Genomic DNA, 21,785 nt, shown 5'->3' on the forward strand with positions numbered 1-21,785 from the left:
TAGAGGGTGCAAATCAAAATTTCAGGTCTGTCGATTGAATGGGAAGGAAATTAGAGCAGCTTTTATCAGCAACACGCCCACATTTGATGTGGGCGTGTTGCTGAGTTAATGATAATCTATCCTCGAAAAAATATCACAATATTCAAGATTTTTATTTGCTAGATATGTAGCAGAATGCCTAGAGGGTGTGGCTAGGGAAAGTTTTTTTGTAAAAAGTCTTATTTCTATAAAGTTTCTTTTCTGCGAGATTGGTAAACCTTTTGGTCTTCTGTGTCTTCGACAAAATGTCAACATTTTTTATAAAAGACATTCAAAAATTGACAGAAAAGTTCCATAGCCGCATTCTTTATTAAATTTAAGTCAGGAAAAGTGAAGAACGAGCCTTCCCTGTATTGCCATTATCAAACGATAGATTGACTAAAATGAAATTTATACCAAAAAGTGGAATGGAGAAAAATGCATTCAAAGTGCTCTAAACCCTACCTTTTCTTTAGCTTCGGTGGACAGTAAATAATTTATAAAAAATTACCTATGCAGTGTAAACTTATTAAACTTTCTGGGAATACTCTTTAGATGTTGGAGGATGTAAATATGTCATTTTTCAATATCAACTTTTTTTGCAGTATTTTTTTTTTGGCCGAGGCTACATCCACGCGCGGGGACGTAGCCACGTCGGGAGGAGATAAGGCTCCATCCACGCAAAGGTCACGTGACTTATAATATAAGGACACTTTTTTTATATGTACATATTATGCTTTCTCATGAGTAAATATAGGATATAAAAATAAAGAGGTTCGATTTTATTGTCATATCAAAGTTAACATGTCACGTGACCTTACAAATATGTGGACAATTTATAAATTTTTTACTGTTCTCTAAGTCTAATAGCAAATATGCATCATAAAAATATTATCAATAGATATCTTGATAATTATGTTGTCCAGGAGTCCTACACACGTGTGGGCGGTGCCATCCGTGCGTGTGTGCGTGCAGCAATGTGGTGCGGGCTTGGTTGGCTCGGTGCGGGTTAGTGCGGGTGCGGCCTCCGGGGCCTTCACCCATGTGTGAAGGCCCCAAAGAGAACCTGTTCTCCTGCCTCGGAAGGATGGGAGAAAAGGCGATGTGCATCGTCGGATTGCGTTCCAAGATCTGAGCGGCCAGCCGACGGTACTTGCAATGTACGCGCTGGCACAAACGCTGGTGTTGTTTGCGCCCACGTGCAAAATAACAGCATCAAAATCGAGCAGGACGAAACCTTCGAAAACAAAGCCTCAATCCTAATGCCGTTAAACGCCCACGTTTCGGCAGCCACCCGGTTATTCGATGGGAAATACTGGGTCAAGTATTTCACCATTGAATCCCCGGCAACCGAAACTGGAGGCATAACAGAAGCCCGACCGTGCTAATACGCAAAGGGCCAAATTCCTTGACCAAGAAAACAAGAAAAAAAAAAATAAAACGCTTCAGAGAAAGTCGAGTTTGCTTGCGGAAGACCAGGCAGGAACAGCAGTCCGCGCTCGGCAGGAACGCAAGGAGCAATGGTTGCTGAGCACATGGCAAAATAACGGGAGGCAAGACCGTAGGTTGATTCCTGCGCAGACAAAGAGAAGACGGGAGGAGAACTGCCTCCGTCCACGCAGGAATCGGCGTAGTACGCCAGAAGTGACGTAGTGCGTGGATGGAGCCCTATCTCCTCCCGACTTGGCTACATCCCCGCGCGTGGATGTAGACACTCCCTTTGTTTTTTCTGGGCAGTGTCCTCCCTTAAAGGGAAGCTGAAGCAGTCCTGTATTTGAGTAAAAATACTTAAATTTTCTTCATTTGGCCTCCAAGACCACAAATATCAAGATTATTTTTCAATTTGGTGCACGGAGGCAGCAGAAAATCCTTTTCAAAGTACTGCTAAAAACCCACCTTTCCGGCGCGTGATGTGATACAGTATAGACCACTTACAACGTAACCGCTTATAGTGCAAAACCGGGTATAACGCGGTTTTTTTAAACCACTGGTTCGCCTCCCATAGAACTCCATGTAAATGCATACCGCTTAAAATGCAGGCGCGCGAAGGGAAATACCGGTTATAAGACGGTTTCTGGCACAGCCCGCCGACCGCGCCGACGACCGGAGCAGCGAGCACAGTTCCCTGTGCGACACTAGATAACGGCGCAAGGAGGTTGCTGGAAGAAGCGGGGGAAGCGAAGAGAGAAGCTTCAGTTGCAATAGTGACGGAGGGATGCACGCATGTGTCGTTCACGTGCGTGCGTTACGATTACCTCTGCTGCGTTGGAAACAAACAACCACAACGACAGACCAATTGCCGGTCGAGGAGAAGTGTTCGCGCGCGTTGCATGCCGGTCGCAGGCCGGCTGCTTCTATCCGCAAAGATGGCGTCGGTTGTGATCGTCGTTGTAGACGGCGTTCTTCTCATCGCGTAAAAGCGCTAACCTTGACTGTAAATGTTCGTTGTGTGTCGCTATGATAACCCGGCACGTACAAGAAGGGAAGATCCACCTACTCGTGCGACGATGTCGTGGCGGCGCTCTCAAGACGGCAGAAACGCCCGTGTCGTCGTGTTTGTTTCTTCGACTACAGTGGTGATTTCTAAGCATTTGTGTCCTCGAACATCGCCCAGATTTCTTATTTGGCGCATTTCATGCGTGTGCTCAAGTTCAAGGTATTACTGGCGCGTACCGTATGAAGGATGCGAATTTTCACGCGTTTTCATCTCCGGAGAAAAGCGATTAGGGTTAGCAATCCTGAACGCTCGCTACGTCCGTCCGCAACCCGCGACGCCGTTAAAAGGCTGCGCCAGGCAAAAACCGCTCATTTCTTTCGAAACGTGTGACACACTTAAGACAGAACTGTACTAGTCTGGTAAAATAAAGACTTTCCTCAAAGTAAGCTTTATTTTTCATCTAACATAAAATAAATTCTTTTACAAAGGTAAGTTGTCTCATGGCATGTATTTTAGCCTGAAAAATTGATGTTTCGGTTATAGCGCGGTACCGCTTATAGTGCGGATTTTCGCGACTCCCGCGACATACGTTATATGCGGTCTACACTGTAATAGGAGTTTTCGGAATCCCCACTCTCGTGCATCTTCAGCGCTTATCAAAGCTATGCTTGCGCACTCTTGCTATTTTCATAAAGGTAAAAAAAAGATGTCACGACTGGTGTCAGTGCATGCAAATATACCTGGCAAGCTTGCAGTCGCACGCACTGCCCACACGACCAAGACATGCTAGGCGGTTGGCTGATCCTTTTATGACAAAACGACTGGTCAAAAGTTTTTCATATTTTCTCATGTTTAATTACATATTCGGAGAAAACAAGCGTGATAACCAGGTTTACGGGATAAAAACACTCTAGAATTCACATCTAACTCGTTTATTTCAAGAATCTCTTCAGCCCCTTTTTAGAGGAGCACTCAAGTGGATCCTGAGATGGTCTATTTATTTTTGATAACTCAATCTACGGGCGCTAGGTATTCGGAAAACCCAAAATTACATTCGTAAGCGGATGATTTCCCTATTAAAAATCTAATTAAGGATTGTGACACACCTCTTTTTTTGCGCCTTAGAGCAGACACCAGGGGGCATGGTCGGATGGCGTTTTCAAACAATGATTGCTGTGCTATGTCTCCCCAACCCAAAAACTTACATTCTTGTCAAAATTTTATGCGCAAAGTACATAGAAAGTGAACTATTAGTAAGGTTCAGAATCTCCACGCAATTCACTATTTTCATTGGTCAAATTTTATGAAGGTGGTGGCGGGACCCGAGGATGGCCCGTGCAAGAGAAAATAGCGCCTATGTATTTCCATTGCTGCGAGTTTACTAGAATGCCTTGCAATCTAGAACTGGTCATTTTTATTAACAAAAACCCATCAGTCTGTTCTTGAACTTCAGAAGTGCTCATAACTTTGCCATTTGTGTACCACAAATGACAAAGTTATGAGCGCGTGATGAAAAGTGAAATGCTCGGACCTTCGACCCTCTCCACCAGGGATCAGTAAGCACACACTGATGTGCTTATGCCGTAGTACCGCTACTTATGCTTGCAAGTGATGACATAGCAATTCCGTTTCACATTTTTGTCATGCTTTTCGTCGCGTCGGTTCCACGTACTTACTTTTATGTTAAGACCCAAATGTTTTCGCAACAAAAAAAGGAAAAAAAAACTGTGGCCTTTGTCAAATGAGGCACTTCAGCAAGAACTTCATTTTAGGCTGCCCTGTTGGTGAATCTATAATTACACCAAACGCAGTCTCCATGTAATTCCTTTTCATTCTCTCTTATATCCCTGGCCCCTAACCCCTTGGTGTTGATGTTTATTTTTTATACCAAGAAATCTGCACGCTTTACGATTGCTTGTGAATGAGCGTATATAAAGTGTATATTTGCCGAGAACCCACTGTTGTAATGGTCAGTAAGCCTACTGAATACTAAACAAATAAATAAAATAAGTCACCATAATATTTTCCTTAATATACTCGTTTTCTCTTCCCTAGGTGCTCCCTCAGGAGAAGGTGGCAGTGCTCCTGAGCTCTGTGGTGCATTCCGGGAGGGAGTATGCCCGCAAGCACCGCTCCCCCTGTCCTCTCATGTACGCCTACTATGACGTCGAGTACCTGGGTGAGGCCCCCACGCTCCCCTCGTCAAACGTCTGTGCTGTCCGCTCTTTTGCGAGGGATCGATATGCGACATTCCATTTGGGCTAATTGCTGAATGCTTTTGGACAGAAGCTAAAGTTGAGATTTGCGTAGCCATTGCTTTGCTGTCGCCTTAGCCGCACCATACCGTCATCGGCTAAATTTAGCGTGTTGCCCCTGCGGGTCGGCTGGAGATGTATGCCATGAACTTCACCTGTCCATCGGATATGTCTCACCAATGAACTTCGTCTGTCCCTCGGTTACATCTTTCCATTGGACTTTGTCCATCGTTTATGTCTCGAGTGGAGTTTGTCTGTTCATTGTATACATCTCCGGTGGATTTCATTTATCTATCGGATACATTTCTCCAACGGACTTTGTCTGTCTGTCGGACGCGTCTCTCCTTTGGGCATCCGTGTGGTGAGCGTGCTCCCTGTGCAGGTGCGGCGCATGGGCTCTGCTCGATCCTGCTGGTGCTGCTCCAGTTCCCCTGGTTTGTGGGCGCAGACCCCTCGGTGGAGCGGGACCTCCGGGCCTCTGTCGACTTCTTCCTGCACGTCCAGACGCCCAAGGGAAACTTTCCCTGCGACCTGGATGATGTCACCCGGCCCCGCCGCTCTCAGGACGAGCTCGTGCACTGGTGTCACGGGGCACCCGGTGAGCTCGCCTTCTTTCTGCTCCCCGCTTGCCGAACGAAGCTGTAAGTCGTAATGGCATGCACTTTAGGTGCATGCCGTTACGCAAAGCTTGTCAATGCTGCGGTCCACTGACATTAATGGCTTATTCGCCTAGTGGAGTTGTTTTCTGATAGGGATCAGACGTCGTCCAGGTTTGGGGCCACATGCGTCGAGTTACGGATGTTTGCTAATCCTCCCTAGCCTGTGAACAGCCACAAAAAATCTGTGACCGGCCTGCACAATACCGGTCTTTTGTCGGAGTGACCAGTCCCTTTCCTTTTGGAGAAGGATTACGGTAACAAGTATCAAGCTGTAAACCTTCCTTTTCTTCTTTTTTTTTTTTTTTTTCCTGCCTATTGTTTGATAAATTTTTGAAGGTTGCAAACACATTCACGAAAAGAGACTCCACTGACTAAACTAAATGTGACTTTGTGATTCGACCGGTCACTGGAATTTTCTGCACTCCTTTTTCTTTCTCGTGGCCTTTTTACCTCGCAGATCTCAGGTTTATGAGATGCATGGTTTTCTGCAGAAATAAGGATGTGTTGTACGAATAAACCAAAAAAGAAATGCCAGAATCCCTCCCAAAAGAAGTGCCTGAATAGGACATATACAGTCGGCAGAAAAGTTTCTGGGTCACGGAAGCGCCAGCCAAAATGCATCGCCACACCGTCCGACGGTCCACCGCCACATTAAAGCGCCACGCTTTGCACATGCACACCCTTTGTACTTGCAGTCATGTCTCCTTTGCTCGCTTCCCCCCGAAGCACTCCCAATCGATAGTATTTCGTTAGGTGACGAAGTACATCGTGTCCATCCAGGAAATGTAGCGTAGCTTGGAGAAAAATGCAACTACAATTAGGGACTTTTGCATAAGTATCTATGATTAATCTAAAACCTATAGGAATACTATCAGAAGATGGTAGAAATCCTCCTTTGAAAATATTGAGAATAAACTATTACGAAATATTGATTTTATACTATTGAAAATCTATAAAAAAAAAAAATCAGGTTGTTAAATGTTTTGTTTTTTCTTTTTGCTGTTTTAGATAGTTTTTTGGGCTATGCCATTTGCTTTTTATACGCAGAGCTCAATCAGAAAAAAAAACTCCGAGGGCCTGCCATCCCAGCTTCCTGCCATCCCAGCTTCTGGATGGCAGGAAACCCCAAAAGAGGCGGGTCTTGCGACGGAAGGACGTAAACCCGCTCCACTACCGACTTGCCTTTCCAAGTCAATGTGGCTTGGAAGGTACCGAAAACTGTCAATGGGTGATTGCCCGGTCCAGTGAGTTGCCCTTCAGGCTCTTGGAGACTGCGAGGTGCTCCGGGAAACGTGCTTGGCACCACCGTGACTTCTGCTCCAGAGTCCACTTTGAAGTCGACGTCATACCCGTTGACGGCGACCTTGACGAACTTCGCTCGGCCTGCGGTCGAAACGGCATGTAGATGAACAGTGCTCAAACTTCGTTTCCGCTTCTCGCAGACATCTTCGAAGTGACCCAGGCGCCGACAGTAGTGACACTTGGCTTGTCTAGCCGGGCACTCGTTACGGGGGTGCGCTTGACGGCCGCAGAATCTGCAGTTCTTGCTGCCTTCTCTCTGCGACGACGCCGAGTCTCGCTTGGGAGACGTCTTGGGGGCCGGTTTCCGTCCTTTTTTCACACGTGCTTCATCCAGCTTCACCTGCTCAGGTGCGACGGCAGCTGTCTCGTCACGAAAAACGGTCGCCCGCGCCTTGACGGCGTCTTCGTGGATACGTGCTTGTAGCCGGGCCTCGGCCATGGTGAGGGTCGGACAGCGGCAGAGCTTGTCAGAGAGTCTCGAGTCGAGAAGTCCTACGACGAAGCGGTCTCTAACGAGCCTGTCCTCGACCTCTGTGGACGGATAGTTGCACTTGCGGACGAGTGCACGAAGGGCCGTGTAAAAACTGTCGACGGTTTCCCCTCGTTCCTGGACCCGCCGGTGAAAAAGCACGCTCTCGTACACTTCGTTCGGTGGATGCACGAAGTGCGCCTTGAACTTGTCTGTTACCGCAGCGAAGGACCGCCATTCCTTTGCGGTGAGGCCTAACGTCTCAAGAACACGCCGTGCCTCTTCGGATCCCATAGTGTACAGCAACGTCCGCACCTCAACTTCGTCCGACGCTTGGTAGAGGCCTGACGCAAAGCTGAAGTCTTTGAATTGTAGAAACCATTGCGGCCACTTGTCGGGGTTTGCGAAGTCGAATTTGAGTGGTGGAACCAAGCTCGGGAGTGAGACGACGGGGGCGGTGGCGGCGGCAGCTTCCGTTATTCTCTCCTGCGACATGACGAGGAACGCAGCGACGGTGACGAGAAGACTGAAAGCGTAGCAGCGTGCGACGCGGATACGACGAGAGGCAGGGCTAGCTGTGAGCATAGCAGTGATAGCAGCAGCAGGAGGAGGACGTCAGACCGGGAGGCCGGCCACTTCTGACACCATGTTGTGACCGTGGGCGTCCGAGTGCGACCGCATGGTCGCCAGGCAGAAGGAACACAACCACCCCGTGTGACAGCTCGTCAAAAAGTGCCTTTAATCGTAAATCAACAACCGGAAGAAGCTTCGCTTCCGGTAATCCCGCAGCACAACACATGTGGTGCCCTCTATTGCCAGGTGTCCTCACTACAGACGTGGCACGTGCAAGTGTGAATATTTCTTCCTTTGAGTAAGGATGTTAGATCCTGCTAGCTCTATCGAGTTACTCTGACCTAGATTCAGCTACCAAAACATTGCTCTCGAGCCTATTGTGGCTTATTTTTTTACCCCAATTTAGTACAAGTAAGATTCTCCCAATCTTTCCTACTGGCGTCTTCTTTTTTTTTTTTTTTTCGAGTTTCCTGCCAAGATAATTCTCTACCCAAGTTTTGACGAGGGCAGGTATCATTTCTGCCCAAAGAGATAGATTTCAAAGTTCCCGAGTGGTGCACTTTGCTTAATTTCTTATTTCAATGTTTGCTGCCTAATTTGAATAAATTCTGTACTATACTACTCTGTGTATGTTACAATAATGCCAATAAGCTCTCTTCTCCCAGTTCTTTGCTGACAGTCTTTATAGGCACAAAAAATTTGGAAGTCCAAGTCAGAAATAAAGTAATCATAATGCAACACCCGAAACTGTGGTGCAGGAAAACTAAGAAACTTTCAAGTCGAGGGAAAAGACAACACTAAGAGAATGTCTCAACTCAGTCTCAGGCACTACATTACGATTAATTAGCACCAGCTTGCCTGCACACTCAGTTACTTTGTTAGCAGAGATAACAAAGTGCACTCCAATCCCCATGCGTTTTTTTCTGTGCTGAACTGGATTAATCACATTTACTTACTGCCATCAAGGCATCCACCATTAGAGGGACGAAAAAATTTAGTTGGCGATGAGGCTATACTTGTCTCACTCAAAAGATTCTCTTTGTGATGTCAAAACGACTTGGCTGCGACGCTTGCCGGCCGACATGTACTATATAGCTTCTGCATCTGGTTACGTCTTATTCCTATTGTTCTATTCCTTGGCTGCTGCAGTATTCAGGTCATATCTGCGGGAAGAAAACCCTGAGCCATACCGATGTCTCTTCTCATCGCTTAGCTCAGGGGTCTCAAACTCACTTTAGGAACCGGGCCGCATCCAGAAATCCTAGGTTCGCAAGGGCCGGCACGTCGGGAGCAAAAGGGGGGGGGGGGGTTGGTTTTGCAATTGTCGCCATTCGGAAGTGTGTGACATCCGGTTTCTGATTTTGACCAACACGGGGTTCATGCCAGATACTATCACCGCTTTTGACAACTGTCCAAATCTGCACCAACCATGCTACAACTCATTGCCGCAAAGTTTACCTGCGTAAATTATATTGCGATTCGCAGTATTACAAAGATAATGTCCAAAAAAATTTGTGAAAGCCAAGATATATTTATTCATGTGAACCACAAATATGAGAGCTTAAATTTTATGAACGCTGGCTTGACACCTGACAACGCTTAGCGGCGACGAAAAAATCAATGTCCGCCTTTAACCCTTGTGCGGAGACGATCCTCATGATCGATTGCAGATGTTCGTCGGTCATGCTTGACCGAAGTGTCGACTTGTTTACCGTTAGCAAGGAAAACAGTTGCTCGCACAAGTACGTGCTCCCGAGCATGGCGATTATCCTTACTGCTTGTTGGCGCAGCAAGGGAAAGTTTGCCTCGTCGAGGAACTTGTAAAACTTAGGGACTCCGACGTCCTCAAACTTCTACTTGAGCACAGTGTTCGCTTGCAGTTCAAGCAGTTCCATCTGTAGTTCAGGTGCAACGTCGTCCACTCGCACTGAGAAGGGCAAAGAAAAATGTTTAAATTCTTTTGACAGGCTGCTTATGTCCTTGAACCGTTCTTGGAATTCTTCTTGGTGATCACGCAGGAGGTCCGAAAAGGTGTCGCACGATTCTTAGCTTTCTTGCCCTAGTGACTGGAGCGTCGGGAAATGGTCGAGTTTGAGCAGCCTCATTTGGCGCTCTTAGAGCTGTAACTTCGATTGAAACGCCTGGATGTCATCATACATTGTCGTAATAAGTTTGTCCTTCCCCTGAAGTTTCCCATTTAGACGGTTCAGGTACTGAGTGATATCCGTGAGGAATGCGAGGGAGCAAAGCCAGCTGGAGTCGGACAGTTCAGCGACGGCCTTGTTTTTGCTTTTCAAAAAGGTATCAATCTCGTGTCGAAGATTAAAAAACCTCTTCAGAACTTTCCCGAGACTCAGCCACCGTACCTCAGTGTGGTACAAAATTTCGCTAAAGCTTGCTGCCAACCATTTCCAACAGAGGTACAAACTGTCGATGCTTTAACGCTCTGGAGTGAATGGAGTTTATTGCACCAAGCATAATCTCCATGACTCCTTTCATCTGCAGTGACTTGCTGCAGAGTGCCTCTTGGTCTAAAATGCGGAGGACTGCTGCAAACCGCTTGCTGATATCCAGTCCCGTGAGTTTCGTCCGACGAGGCCGCTTTTCTTTCCCACCATTGACGGTGTGCCGTCGGTTGCGAGGCACACCAACTTCTCCCATGGCAGCCCAGCACGATCAACCACTCGTTCGAGGGCGGAAACAATATAAGCACCTGTGGTTGTTTCTTTCATTGGCACTAGGTCCAAGAGTTCTTCTGTGACGTCCAAATTTTTGTTTACGCCCCTTACAAAAATGGCGCACTGAGCGTTGTCAGTAATATCAGTGCTCTCGTCGACGGCGATTGAGAATGCGTTGAAGCCAATGCATCGGGTGAATAATTCTTTCTCAACGTTTTCATTGAGCTCATTAATTCTTCCTGCCACTGTGTTTGGGGAAAGGCTTATCTTCTCAAATGTCTTCTTCATGCTGGGACAGACAGCGTCAGAAACCTCAAGCAGACACTTTTTTATGAACAGGCCATCAGTAAATGGCTTGGACGATTTGGCGATAAGCTCGGAAACAATGAAACTAGCTTTCACCATTTCGTCGCTTGTTTTGACCGCCTTTTGGAAGAGGTCTTGCTGTTCTCCCAGCGACGCCTTAAGTTGGGACACCGTGTCCTCGCGGATCTTTCCGGTGAGGGCTTCATACTTCTCTTGGTGGCATGACATGTAGTGCCGTCGCACATTATATTCCTTTGGCACAGCTACAGTCTGATGACAAATTAAACACACAATTTTGTCTCGCGATTCCGTGAAGAAATAGGATAGTTCCCATCGCTCTTGAAAGAGTCGCTTCTCGTCTTCAACTTTGCGTTTTGCAGACGGCTTGGACAATGACATTGAGATGTCTGCTTGAGAGTTGACGTCGCAAGACTTGGAAGCCCTTTGCCGACGACTCAGCTACTGCGTCCGGTCCGACTATCTATTTTTAACCAAAAGCGGCCCCCTCTCTTCCACAAACGCTATTTCATGACACCGCGCTCTACGTTTGCGTCATGTATCCTGGCATATGGTCGAAGTAGAACAGCTTGGATTTTTTTATTTTAGCAAGCTTTTTAAACACTTGGGGTGAGCGAAAGTGAAAACATCATTAAAAAAAAAAATTAATAAATAAAAAAAAAAAATTCATTTATGCTTGGCTGCGCGGGCCACATGCAGCCCGCGGGCCGCGTGTTTGAGACCCCTGGCTTAGCTCATGCAGACAACAAGTTCTCCAATTTATTTTAATGTGTTGCAAATAAATGAATGCAAGTGGCCCAGCGATTGTTTCCGTGTTCCCCCGACCCCAGTTGGTGATCCGAACTTCAACCCACCAGTTAGTGATCCGGCGGCGAATCCGGTGATCAAGCTGGAAGACGACGTCTAATCATGACATCGTCGTTAGTGGATCTCCCACCCGTCCCAGGTGGTAAACACGCTAAAGCCATAAACCCCTAGGACGCCTGCGTCTGGCGTGGTTCTCGTTGTGAGATGCCACAAGACACGTTGGTGGCATCGCTGCCGCAAGCTAGGTGGCACTGCGTGGATCCACTAATGATGACATTTGAGGGACAAAGGTGCAGGCCTCGACTTCTATGTGTTGTCGATTCTGCCCGCTGATCGGTGATTGAGTGAGCATTGCATGCATCGCAGGCGTGGTGTACCTGATGGCCAAGGCGTACCAGGTGTGGCAAGATCCGCGCTACCTGGAGTCCTGCCTCCGCAGCGGCCAGCTGGTCTGGGAGCGGGGCCTGCTGCGCAAGGGGCCCGGCATCTGCCATGGCATCGCTGGCAGTGGCTACGTCTTCCTGCTCCTGTACCGGCTGACAGGGGAGCTGCGCTGGCTGCACCGGGCGCGCCAGTTCGCCGAGTTCATGTTCACCGACGAGTTCAAGCAGGCCCGCACGCCGGACTGCCCGTACAGCTTGTACGAGGGCCTGGCCGGCACTGCCTGTTTCCTGGCAGACATCTTGGAGCCCCGCAGCGCGGCCTTCCCCTTCGTGGACGTCTTCTAATGGGCCGGGTCCCTCCGGCCGACCGCCAGCCTGTGTTCTGCCGTCGGTGGCTTTGTTGATCCGCCCTTGCGGTCCTTGGAGAGGAGGATCGCGGTCGTTTGGAAAGGCATTCTTACGCCGGTATTGGGTTCTAATTCAAAGTGGCTGCACTATCGGGAGTATATGAAAACAGGACTTCTGCACGTCCGTCCCTCCCTCGGTCTCGAATTTGATCGTCCTGAAGAGCGAACTGACCCTTTGGGACGAGTGAAGGTCGATTCTGACATTTGTGTTTGATTGTGAGCAACCATGTCGTTACACTACGACGCATTGTGTGCACCTGGGTTGACGTAATCTGGGGACACTGAACAGGAGGCACCGTGGCTGGCTGCTGGCCGAAAAGCTTGGCAGGGCACCACGACATTCGAGCTCGAGATAGCGTCCCACGGTTGCGGGTGTGGGCCATAGCAGGGTTGTAATATTTCTGCGTAGGATGGCACTACTTGTCCATCCAAACTTGATTGCCCAGTCAGCATAGTGACCGTCTCGTAACCAGTTACGAGCAGTATTAGGCAGTCGGACACACTGAAACGCAAATGTCTGAACCGGCCTTGAATCATTGCTGGGGTTGTCCTTCGGTCACACCTCGGATGGCTCTAAGCATTGAAATTGACAGTTTTATGATGATGACGCTATTAACTGGAGATAACAAAACATTGTGCAAGATTTTCTTCCAAATGGAAGCCAAAGTTGGTAGTTGAGGTGCCGCACGGCACCTGATGGAAATACAATTTCCTGAAGGTATTGCTCAAGGTTACTTCTGTCTAAGGGAGAGCAGGCTTTATGCCTGAGCTCATAAATTCATAGGCGAGCTCACACTGTGACAAACGAAGAAAGGATGTTTTTATGTCGTTGCCACGTAAAGCAGGTGTGTTGTGCGTGAACCTTGGAAGTCTTTTTGTCTAGCCATGCTGTTCCATGTTCCGTGGGTGTGTTCCAAGGCTGCCATTGTTAAGACTTGTTTGTAGTGGCTGTTCTGCACATACAGGCTGAACCTAGTGCATTGACCCTTTGAAAGAACTGCAGAAATAGGTTTCTTTACAGATTTAAATTTGGCAGAGAGGCATCGTAGTTAGATGGCACATTCCTTTAGTTGAAATGTGAAAGGATGAGTTTGTGTAAGTAAAAAAAAGCTAAGACAAAATTGTTTTTGTTTTTATGGACAAAGCTTAGCTCGCGTGACGCCATTAAATAACATGGTGAACCCTAGCATTTATTTTGGAAAAGTGAGAATAAATGTAAGTCAATAATTTTATCCCTTTTTCTGTCACAATAAACACTATCATAGCCCAGAATTATATGTGACAATTTTGTAAAGAGAAGCCAAGCTAAACCTTTCTTTGCAAAAACATTTTTTTCTTTTTTTTTGAATTTGGGACATTTTATACTTTTATGCTTCCGAATAATAAACTCAATGCCTACGGGTATTTCTGTAGTCAATCATAGTGAGAGAAACCAATTTATACGGTGTTTTGAGAGGCTTGGAAGCTTTTGCGTATCTTTTGTAGTCTTTCGGCTAAATATAATTAATATAATTAATACCCCGTCTCTTAAGATGCCACGGGACCTCAGCAGCAGCAAAATGGAAAGTGTTGGCAACCAAGCACCGCCTGCGGCTCCAGTTGCCTTAGCAGGAGCTGGAAACCCAGAACATTTGAAGCCTGTGAACAGTCTTTTCTAGATACATGGAACATCATCACCGTACGATGAGCGTGGCCAACTCCGTAATTTGGCTCGAGCTCGACACCGAGTGTCCATCAACAGACCGATTGAACATGAAGCCCAGCCAAACGCTGACGCACTGATCGTGTCCAATTATTGTTCGAACTCGATTTTACTGTTACGACATTAAAAATTCTAGTGCATAGGCATAAGTTATTCTAGGTAGTGTTGGCAAGAGTCACTTCAGCGTTATAGCGACATAATCTCAGTGAGGAGAATGGTGATCATTTGTTTCTCCTCGGCCTAGGACGGTCCTCCATTTTGTTAGGGCCATGCCTCTTGTTTAGCAAATTCTCCTTTTGCACCCAGAACTGGCCCTCTGCGCTTCGACCTAGGTGACTTCTTGTAACCCGCTTCCAGAGCCTGGCTGTGTGTGACAGAGCAAAGATGTTTGGAGATTCTGAGATCAGTTCTGACTTCACGTCTGATATACGTAAAAAAGAAAAAAAGTTGGTGATTCCATCAGCTCCATCTGAATGTCTGCTTGCAAAGCAGAATGGCCGAACATTCAGTGGTTCTCAGAGTCTAGCACATTGTGCCTCTTCAGGCGTCTGCTAATCTTAAGACTTCCAAACCTAGATTTGTCATTTGTGAAAGGTGCCCAAGCTCCTGGACAAAAGATAAAAACAAGTTGAGGCACAGACTAGGCCGAGGAAACTAAAACTACAAAACAACCGATACTTTGTTTCAGTTTCTCCGTTCATCTTTGTGCCAGTGCTTTGGTATGCCATTGGGCATCCTGACAACGGGGCTATAGATTTTAAACTCCGCAAAGTTGATACAATATTGCTTTGGTGGTCTGTGCTCACCCTTTCTGTTCCATGACTGCACTAGTCACCTCGTTGAATTTCGTTCAAATAATTGTTTGCAAATGTCAAGCGAATCTCTGAAAAAAGTTAGTTTGTGGAGCGTAAGGAAAGGATTGTGTACTTCTTGAGCTCCATTGTAGCTGAATTCACTGCATAAGAACCTTTAGATTTATATCCAACTTCCATTATTGACTGTACCTTCTTTATTCTCATTTCGGCAAAGGAAAAGGTGGCACCTACAATTGATCACAATGGGAGCCGAGCCGTTAAAACTAGCACTTGCATATAGCAAGGTCTACTTATCCTCAGAGCTGTGTCTTTTTTTGTTAGGTGTTTCAGCAAAGGCACATAAAGTCCTAAAATTAGTGTATTCCAGGTAAAGCGACAATTTTCTCCGGACCGCATTACTCGTGGTGGCGAATTTCAGAAAATGCACAATATACTAACTACTTAGTTCGCTAATTAAATAAAAATTACTAATTAACTTTTTAATTAGTGAAAATAGACATATGGTTCCAATTAGAAACTTCTTGAGCATCATCAAAACCCCTAAATCAGTAATTTACAAAAAGACTGGGCATGGGAGAAGCGTAGCAGTGCACTAAAGTTAACACTTGTGGAGCAGGTACAAGGCTGGGGCTCTGATAAGAGATGGAAAACTCTGTGGGTGCCTTATCTCAACCGCTAGCCTTGTACGTGCTCTACAAGTGGTAACATTAGCGCACTACTACACTTCTCACATGCTCATTCTTTTTGAAAATTACTGATTTAGTGGTTTCAATGACGCTCAGCAAGTTTCTAATTGGAACCATATGTCCATTTGCACTACTTAGGTAATTAGTCATTTTTACTTAATTAGCAAACTAATTAGTAAGTATTTCACATTTTCTTATGTTTGCTACCACGGGTAGTGCGGCCCCGAGAAAATTATCTTTTTAGCTTAATTACACTAATTTTCTGAACTTTTGTCATTCTTCACTAAAACACCTGGTATATATATTGCCCTGTGGTCGAGGTGTACCCACAGCCTCGTACTTCACATGGAATTGTTTAACTTGCACGTTGATTTTTCAAGGATGCTCATGACTGCAACCTCCAGTCTTGGGCGTCTCATTGGTGAGCGACCTCCTGGGTCTCTTTATTGCTCAAGAGTTGGCCCCTGTCTGCTTGTCTGAACTTCCGGAGCAGCTGTCGTCCTCTGCTCAAAGCTGGCACACCAGTCGATTGCCGGTCTCCATGGCCAGCTGCGCACCAAAGTATCCTCGGAGTGGAGCTCTTTGTCGCTCTGTTTCCGCACATTTTTGTCCTAAAAGACTCGTTAAAGCTGATGGACTAGAGAGAGTCCTTTAAGCCTTTGCCTGCAGTGTGATATCAGTTTTCGCACCATCTGTTTGCCTCTCCACGTGTGACTTCACTTAACTGTGGTTGCTCTTTCATTGGTTTGTTCCACACCAGCCATGTTGGATACTAGATGTTTAATTGCCATTGGAGAAAGGCGGTAGTCACTTTTACTTTGTCATCTTTTAGCATATGAAGAATGAGCTACTGCTGCTGGACTTCTTGAGCAACATTTCTCTAAAACTAATCTTTTATGAGATTAGGCCCAGTATACATAGCCCATTTTTCACATTGAAAGTAGTTTCAAGTGTAGCTTGGAGCTATTGCTGTCATTAGAACAAGGCAACATTGTTTAGTCTTGTTTTCCAGCATATATTAATGATAGCTAGTGCTTGAAACAACAGGTGCAGTTCTCATACTTAACCAGAACATACACTGCATCTATTTTGGCCAATGCAATTTTGTATCCTCACATGCTTTCTCTTGAACTACCATAAAGTACCGCAGAAGCATCCACTTTGTTCAAGTGCCCGCTATTAACATTTCCCAAACTTAAAAATTTTGCAAATAGTACATTAAGCACCCGATTTGACCGGAGGAGTGCCCAAGTCTAGATTAACCCAGTTTTCAGTGAACGTGGTGTGGGCGCTCCCTCGGTATTTTGTGGTAGTGCCTGGTCCTGTGTTTTCATTCGATCACCTTTGTTTGTATAAACACCTTTGTCAGTTTGTACAGGGCAGAGGATGCCATGCATTTGGTTTGTCAGCATAGAAAATAAGGCGTGTGCTGCATTTAACGGGGATTAGTGCCGTAGCAGCTAGCCTGGTCGCCCATTCAGTACCGTAGTGTACCACAGCTCACCGGTTACAAGTGTGCATATGTCTAGTTGTCATGCAGTTGTTATAGGGCAATTTTAATGGAAATTCTGTTCTGTCTTCTTAAAGGACACATGCAAAGGAAAAAAACATTTTTTTTTAAACAGCTTAGATGGAAAAAGGATATCATAAAACAATTTTTGAACCAAGAAAAAAAAATTTTAGAACTATATTTACGGCGCTATACGAATTTGTAGTTAGCACCGGCGGGCGCCGGGGAAAAGTGGCCCTTAACGGGCCCATATTTGTCACGTGGTGCTTGCGCTCTTTCGGAAGCTTCCTATGGCCTCTAAAAGTAACTTATTCATCTTTGTTTGAAGTATAACAAAAAACTAAGATGAATAAGTAACTTTTAGAGCCCAAAGGAAACTCCTGAAAAAGCGCAAGCAGATCTGATAGACCCGTGTGCCGGTCAGACGACGGCGGCGGCGCCCTGAAGCAGACGAACTTGTGCGGTAACGGCGACGGCGGCGTGGAGAAACGCGTTGGAGCGGCGTTCGCACAACGCTCAGCGTGCGGCGGCGCGCGGGCCTACCACGTGACCAGCGGCGGCTCCCGCGAGCGCCAACTACAAATTCGTATAGCGCCGTAAATATAGCTCTAAAAATCTTTTTTCTTCGTTGTAAAATCGTTTTATGACATCCTTTTTCCATCTAAGCTGTCTAAAAAAAATGTTTTTTTTCCCTTTGCATGTGTCCTTTAAATAGTACCCCTAGCATTCATGAATAAGCCTCCAGTATCATAACCAATTATTGCAGTCTACAGAGCTAGACAAGCACCCCCCGGTCAACAAGGGTAATCTTTAGGCTAAGTTCATTGCATTTGGTCTTAATGATATACATTTTGATGTACCATACCTTTTCTGAAGTAAAAACAGAACATTTAACATATTTAAAGCATATTCTTTATGATAATATAGTAATACCTGGAATATTTCCTTGAACTAGCCAGTTGAAGTTCCAGTGTCTGTAACAGCACTAGGTGCCAATCTTGCATTTTTCTGAAACCGAATTATACTGGGGAAGCTTCCTTACTAGAAAAAAACAACTAGATAAAGACAGAAGGATGTTGGTTGTAGCATTGTGTGTCCACTTAGGCTTTACTGGAGAAGCTAGGAAGCATGGAGACAATTAAACATTTACAAAGAGCTGTACTGTCAACTTTAGCACTCTGCACTTTTTTGGAGGTGGGGTTCATAGCATCATATCTTGCCTCCACAATACCATGCCCTACGAAAAGTTAATGCATCGTCTGGTAGCTCCTTGACCGATTTCTAGTCATAAAAAATTGCCAGCTATCCAAAGTTTGCACTTCAGCTGTTCTGCGGTTGTGAACCTTGTGTCACTTGCCACTTTATGTGACCTCTGGAATGTTGTGCATGCATATTTCATGCTGGTCTTTAATGCCCATTTTGAGTGATGCCCTTAAATGTGCCTAAAGACACTCTATGGCCTTGCACGCTTTCACCTATTGTCTGCACTCCAAGTGTCCTCTTCATGTTTTCGGAGCCGAGCATATCACATTTTTCATCTATAAGTTCCGTAGACATCCTGCGTGGCTGTGGCTCTTTAGCTTAACAGTCTGGTTCAGCCTCAATGGACTCCCATCTAATTCTATTTAATTTTCGCAATTCTCACGCCTTTTATAAGACTGAGAGTTGTTGCACGTCTTCCCACTTGATGACTGCGGAAGTTCTTGAAAGCTTCCGCAAATCATGTTGGAAGCCATCTGATTCCCAGAATTTGAAAACATTGCCAACAGTTTTCTTTCAGTTTGAACTGAGCTGGGCTTGTTGCCAGAAGCAGAAGCATAATGTCGGATGTTAGTTGACAACAGAAATCCAAGAAATATAATGGAATTGTCCCGTCTAGGGAGATGGGCCTTGTTGTTTGTCTCTTCCCAACTACTGGGATATCACTCATCATCCACATCCTTTAAGCAGTGTCTATTAGAGATGTATTGAAATGCTCTATACAGCCCTGTGGATGAATGTTCCTCGTTGTCTGTGAAGACCGTTGTGCTTGATTAATGATCCCTGACTCGGGAATTGTTGTTCTGGTTGTGATATCACATGATCGTGCCTGGCACCCTCTTCTCGAGTGTGATATTACAAAATGGATGGGTCAGTCTTTGTGGCCACTTTCGTTCCACGCTCACTGCCCAACCTCAGAAACTCCAAAGTGTGATACAACGCTTGTATCGTGTAAAGTCCCGTCTAGGGAGCAGTTGCCTATTACATGCAGAGAGTAATATTTTACAGCCGAAAAATCTGCATAGTTTTGTATGTACCAGAGTATTTTTTGAAAGGCAGGGTTTAGTCACTGTTGACAAATTTAAAGAAGCTTTCTGTAGGCCTGGTGTTTCTGTTTTATAGGATACGACGGATCTCCAGGAGCCTGTGTTAACTTTCTGCTGAAGCGTTCATAATGAATAAACTGTTGCAGGAGTAATTCTGATCATTTTGGCTAAATCTTGCTCGTTTTAGATTGACTTTTTAAACTAATTGAAATGTCTAAGTAAGGAGAGTTATTGGCAGTGACTTATCTCCAAATCCCTGTAATACGTGAAATTCAGTATTTAAGAAGCAATTGTTCAAATTTTGTTTAGAAGACATTAAACACTCCTTTCGGGGAGTGAACAAGAACATGTTTTAATAATTTCCCTGATCAACTTAGCAGGAAATTCAGCGTCAAGTGACTTGACAACCATTTCCCTTTAAATTTATAGGGAAAATTCATGTCGCATGCCGTCGTGCTATTGCATGACACAACTTGACGCCGTGACATCATGCCACTTGACATTCGGTTACGTAACGTCATTTTCCTGCCGAATTTATGGAAAACTGGCGTTGCATGACCAGACAATGCAAGACATGGTCACTTGATGTGACATCACTATGTCACGTAACACCATGAAGTCGCATGATGTAGATTTGCCCGCTGAATTTAGTGGAGAGGTGCACAGGCGAGTGGATAGTTTCTTGTATTAAAGGGCCACTGAAAAGGAAAAAAAAATTTGTCTTCTCTTGCACAGCCTGGTTGGACACACGTGTAAAAAAAAATTGTATGCGAAAAAAAAATTTTTTATACCGATATTGACGGCGCGAGACGCGATTTAGTCCCTAGTCACCTCCTTTCCACTTGTTTTCTCCTGGCATTTCCAACGCGTCGAGGAGAGGTGGATTGACTTGGCCATCAGGTTGAGGTGGGGAGAGCGTATGATCATCTCGTTGAGGTGGAAAAAGTAGGATCATTCGTGACATCATGGACTTTTCGCGCAGAATTTAGCATAAATCGCACGCCGTCAATATTGCTCTAATTTTTTTTTTTTTGCATCAAATTAATCTTTTGACACGCACCTCCGAACCAAACTGTTCAAAAAAAACTTTTTTTTTTTCCTTTTCAGTGGCCCTCTAAGGTTTCCCGTTAAAAAAGCATTCTATGCTTTCAAGTAAAATATTTGCTTATGGGGAAAGGGCAGGACACTTGCAGGCTCTGGGACTTCCAAGTGCCCTTTGTGGAGTGAGCGGTTGACTGCGAACTTACGATCAATCTATCAAAACGTATCCTATATAACGTAAACATATCTGTACAAATAAATTGCACTTTATTCTTTTATTGATTTTTTTTTTATTTGGCTTGTTAGATGTGATATTGATGAGCATAAAAGATATGTGACCACACCATATCGTTTTAGAACTTGTCTTACTATGAATGGCTACAAAGTACTATTGTTTTGTTGTTTTTTTTTTTTTGCTTGTGCAAGCGTATAAAGTATTTTTATGTGTATGAAGTGCTTTTATAAGGGATCTGCACTTTGCCATTCTCGATTTGTGCATTCTATGTTTGTTGACATAGATGCTTCATTTAGAACAGGCAGAGCTCAAGTACGGTTGTTTGATTTTATGTAAAAACACCCAAGTGAACTCGAGTGAACTTTCATGGTCTCAAATATGCTCAAGCTTGTCACTTATGTAATTGTCCCTTTGTTGTGGCATGGGTGAAATTGCGCTTGGGGTTAGTCGACTTGTTGCTCTCGAAACCATAGATGTTTTAGATGTTCAGTGCTTTCCTCTGTCCTGCTTCTCCAAGTTTATGGGCAACAATCAAACATGATGGGGTTGCAAAACACCCTGAGATTTCCCTATTCTATACATGTTGTATCCTGTCATTTGAATGGAAATAAAATGTTGCATGACCTGGGTGTGAACTTCTTGCACACACTGCACGAGTGCCCTGCTTTTAAACAGAAGTACAATGTAAACTTTTTTTAAATTAATTTTTGAACTTATTGAATCATTCAATGTGTGTCGTATGAGGTACAAGGAGCCCTGAAGAGCCTTACTACTAAAGGGGTGTCCAAACAGGACACTACAAAACCCGCGACTCCGGCAAATCGTGCCGCGCTCTGCCGCGATCCGCTTCCGGCCGTCGGAGGGAAATTTCCCTCCGTCAATTCTTCCCGGGGGGAAACTTCCTTCCGTCAAATCTCCCCCTCGCTTCCTCCACGGCGGCCTTGCTCTGCTCATCACGTGGGTCCGGAGAGCCACTCACACGCTCTGTTGGCTGTCAGTCAATTGCTCAAGGCCTCCGCTCACAATACGGAACCGCATCGGACGCCATCACGACGAAAGTGAATCTCGACAAAGAAAGCAGATCCGAGGCGGGCGAAACGCACCCTTCGACGCAGGAATGTCCCAAATCCACCCAAAGCCGGACCTCCTTGGCCTTCGAGCCGAGGCGACGGCGGTAC

At 45.5% G+C, this 21,785-nt stretch overlaps 1 protein-coding gene and 1 non-coding gene across 2 annotated transcripts in view; both read left to right on the forward strand.

The window, feature by feature from the left end:
* Positions 1 to 15,042, forward strand: part of LOC120836012 (lanC-like protein 3) — a 32,063-nt gene extending 17,021 nt beyond the window's left edge. Inside the window, exons 3-5 of the mRNA XM_040215644.2 lie at positions 4,511 to 4,634; positions 5,093 to 5,308; positions 11,889 to 15,042. Coding sequence (XP_040071578.1) covers positions 4,511 to 4,634; positions 5,093 to 5,308; positions 11,889 to 12,250 — 702 coding nt within the window. The 3' untranslated portion in view covers positions 12,251 to 15,042. The remainder of the gene's footprint in view (positions 1 to 4,510; positions 4,635 to 5,092; positions 5,309 to 11,888) is intronic.
* A 642-nt stretch (positions 15,043 to 15,684) lies between these two features.
* Positions 15,685 to 21,231, forward strand: LOC8043642. The gene is made up of 2 exons (XR_005716315.1): positions 15,685 to 16,076; positions 18,474 to 21,231. It is a non-coding gene; the product is annotated as an uncharacterized LOC8043642 (transcript).
* Positions 21,232 to 21,785: the final 554 nt, after the last annotated feature.

Source organism: Ixodes scapularis, unplaced genomic scaffold, assembly GCF_016920785.2.
Source record: "Ixodes scapularis isolate PalLabHiFi unplaced genomic scaffold, ASM1692078v2 PGA_scaffold2__306_contigs__length_199485367, whole genome shotgun sequence".
NCBI lineage: Eukaryota > Metazoa > Arthropoda > Arachnida > Ixodida > Ixodidae > Ixodes > Ixodes scapularis.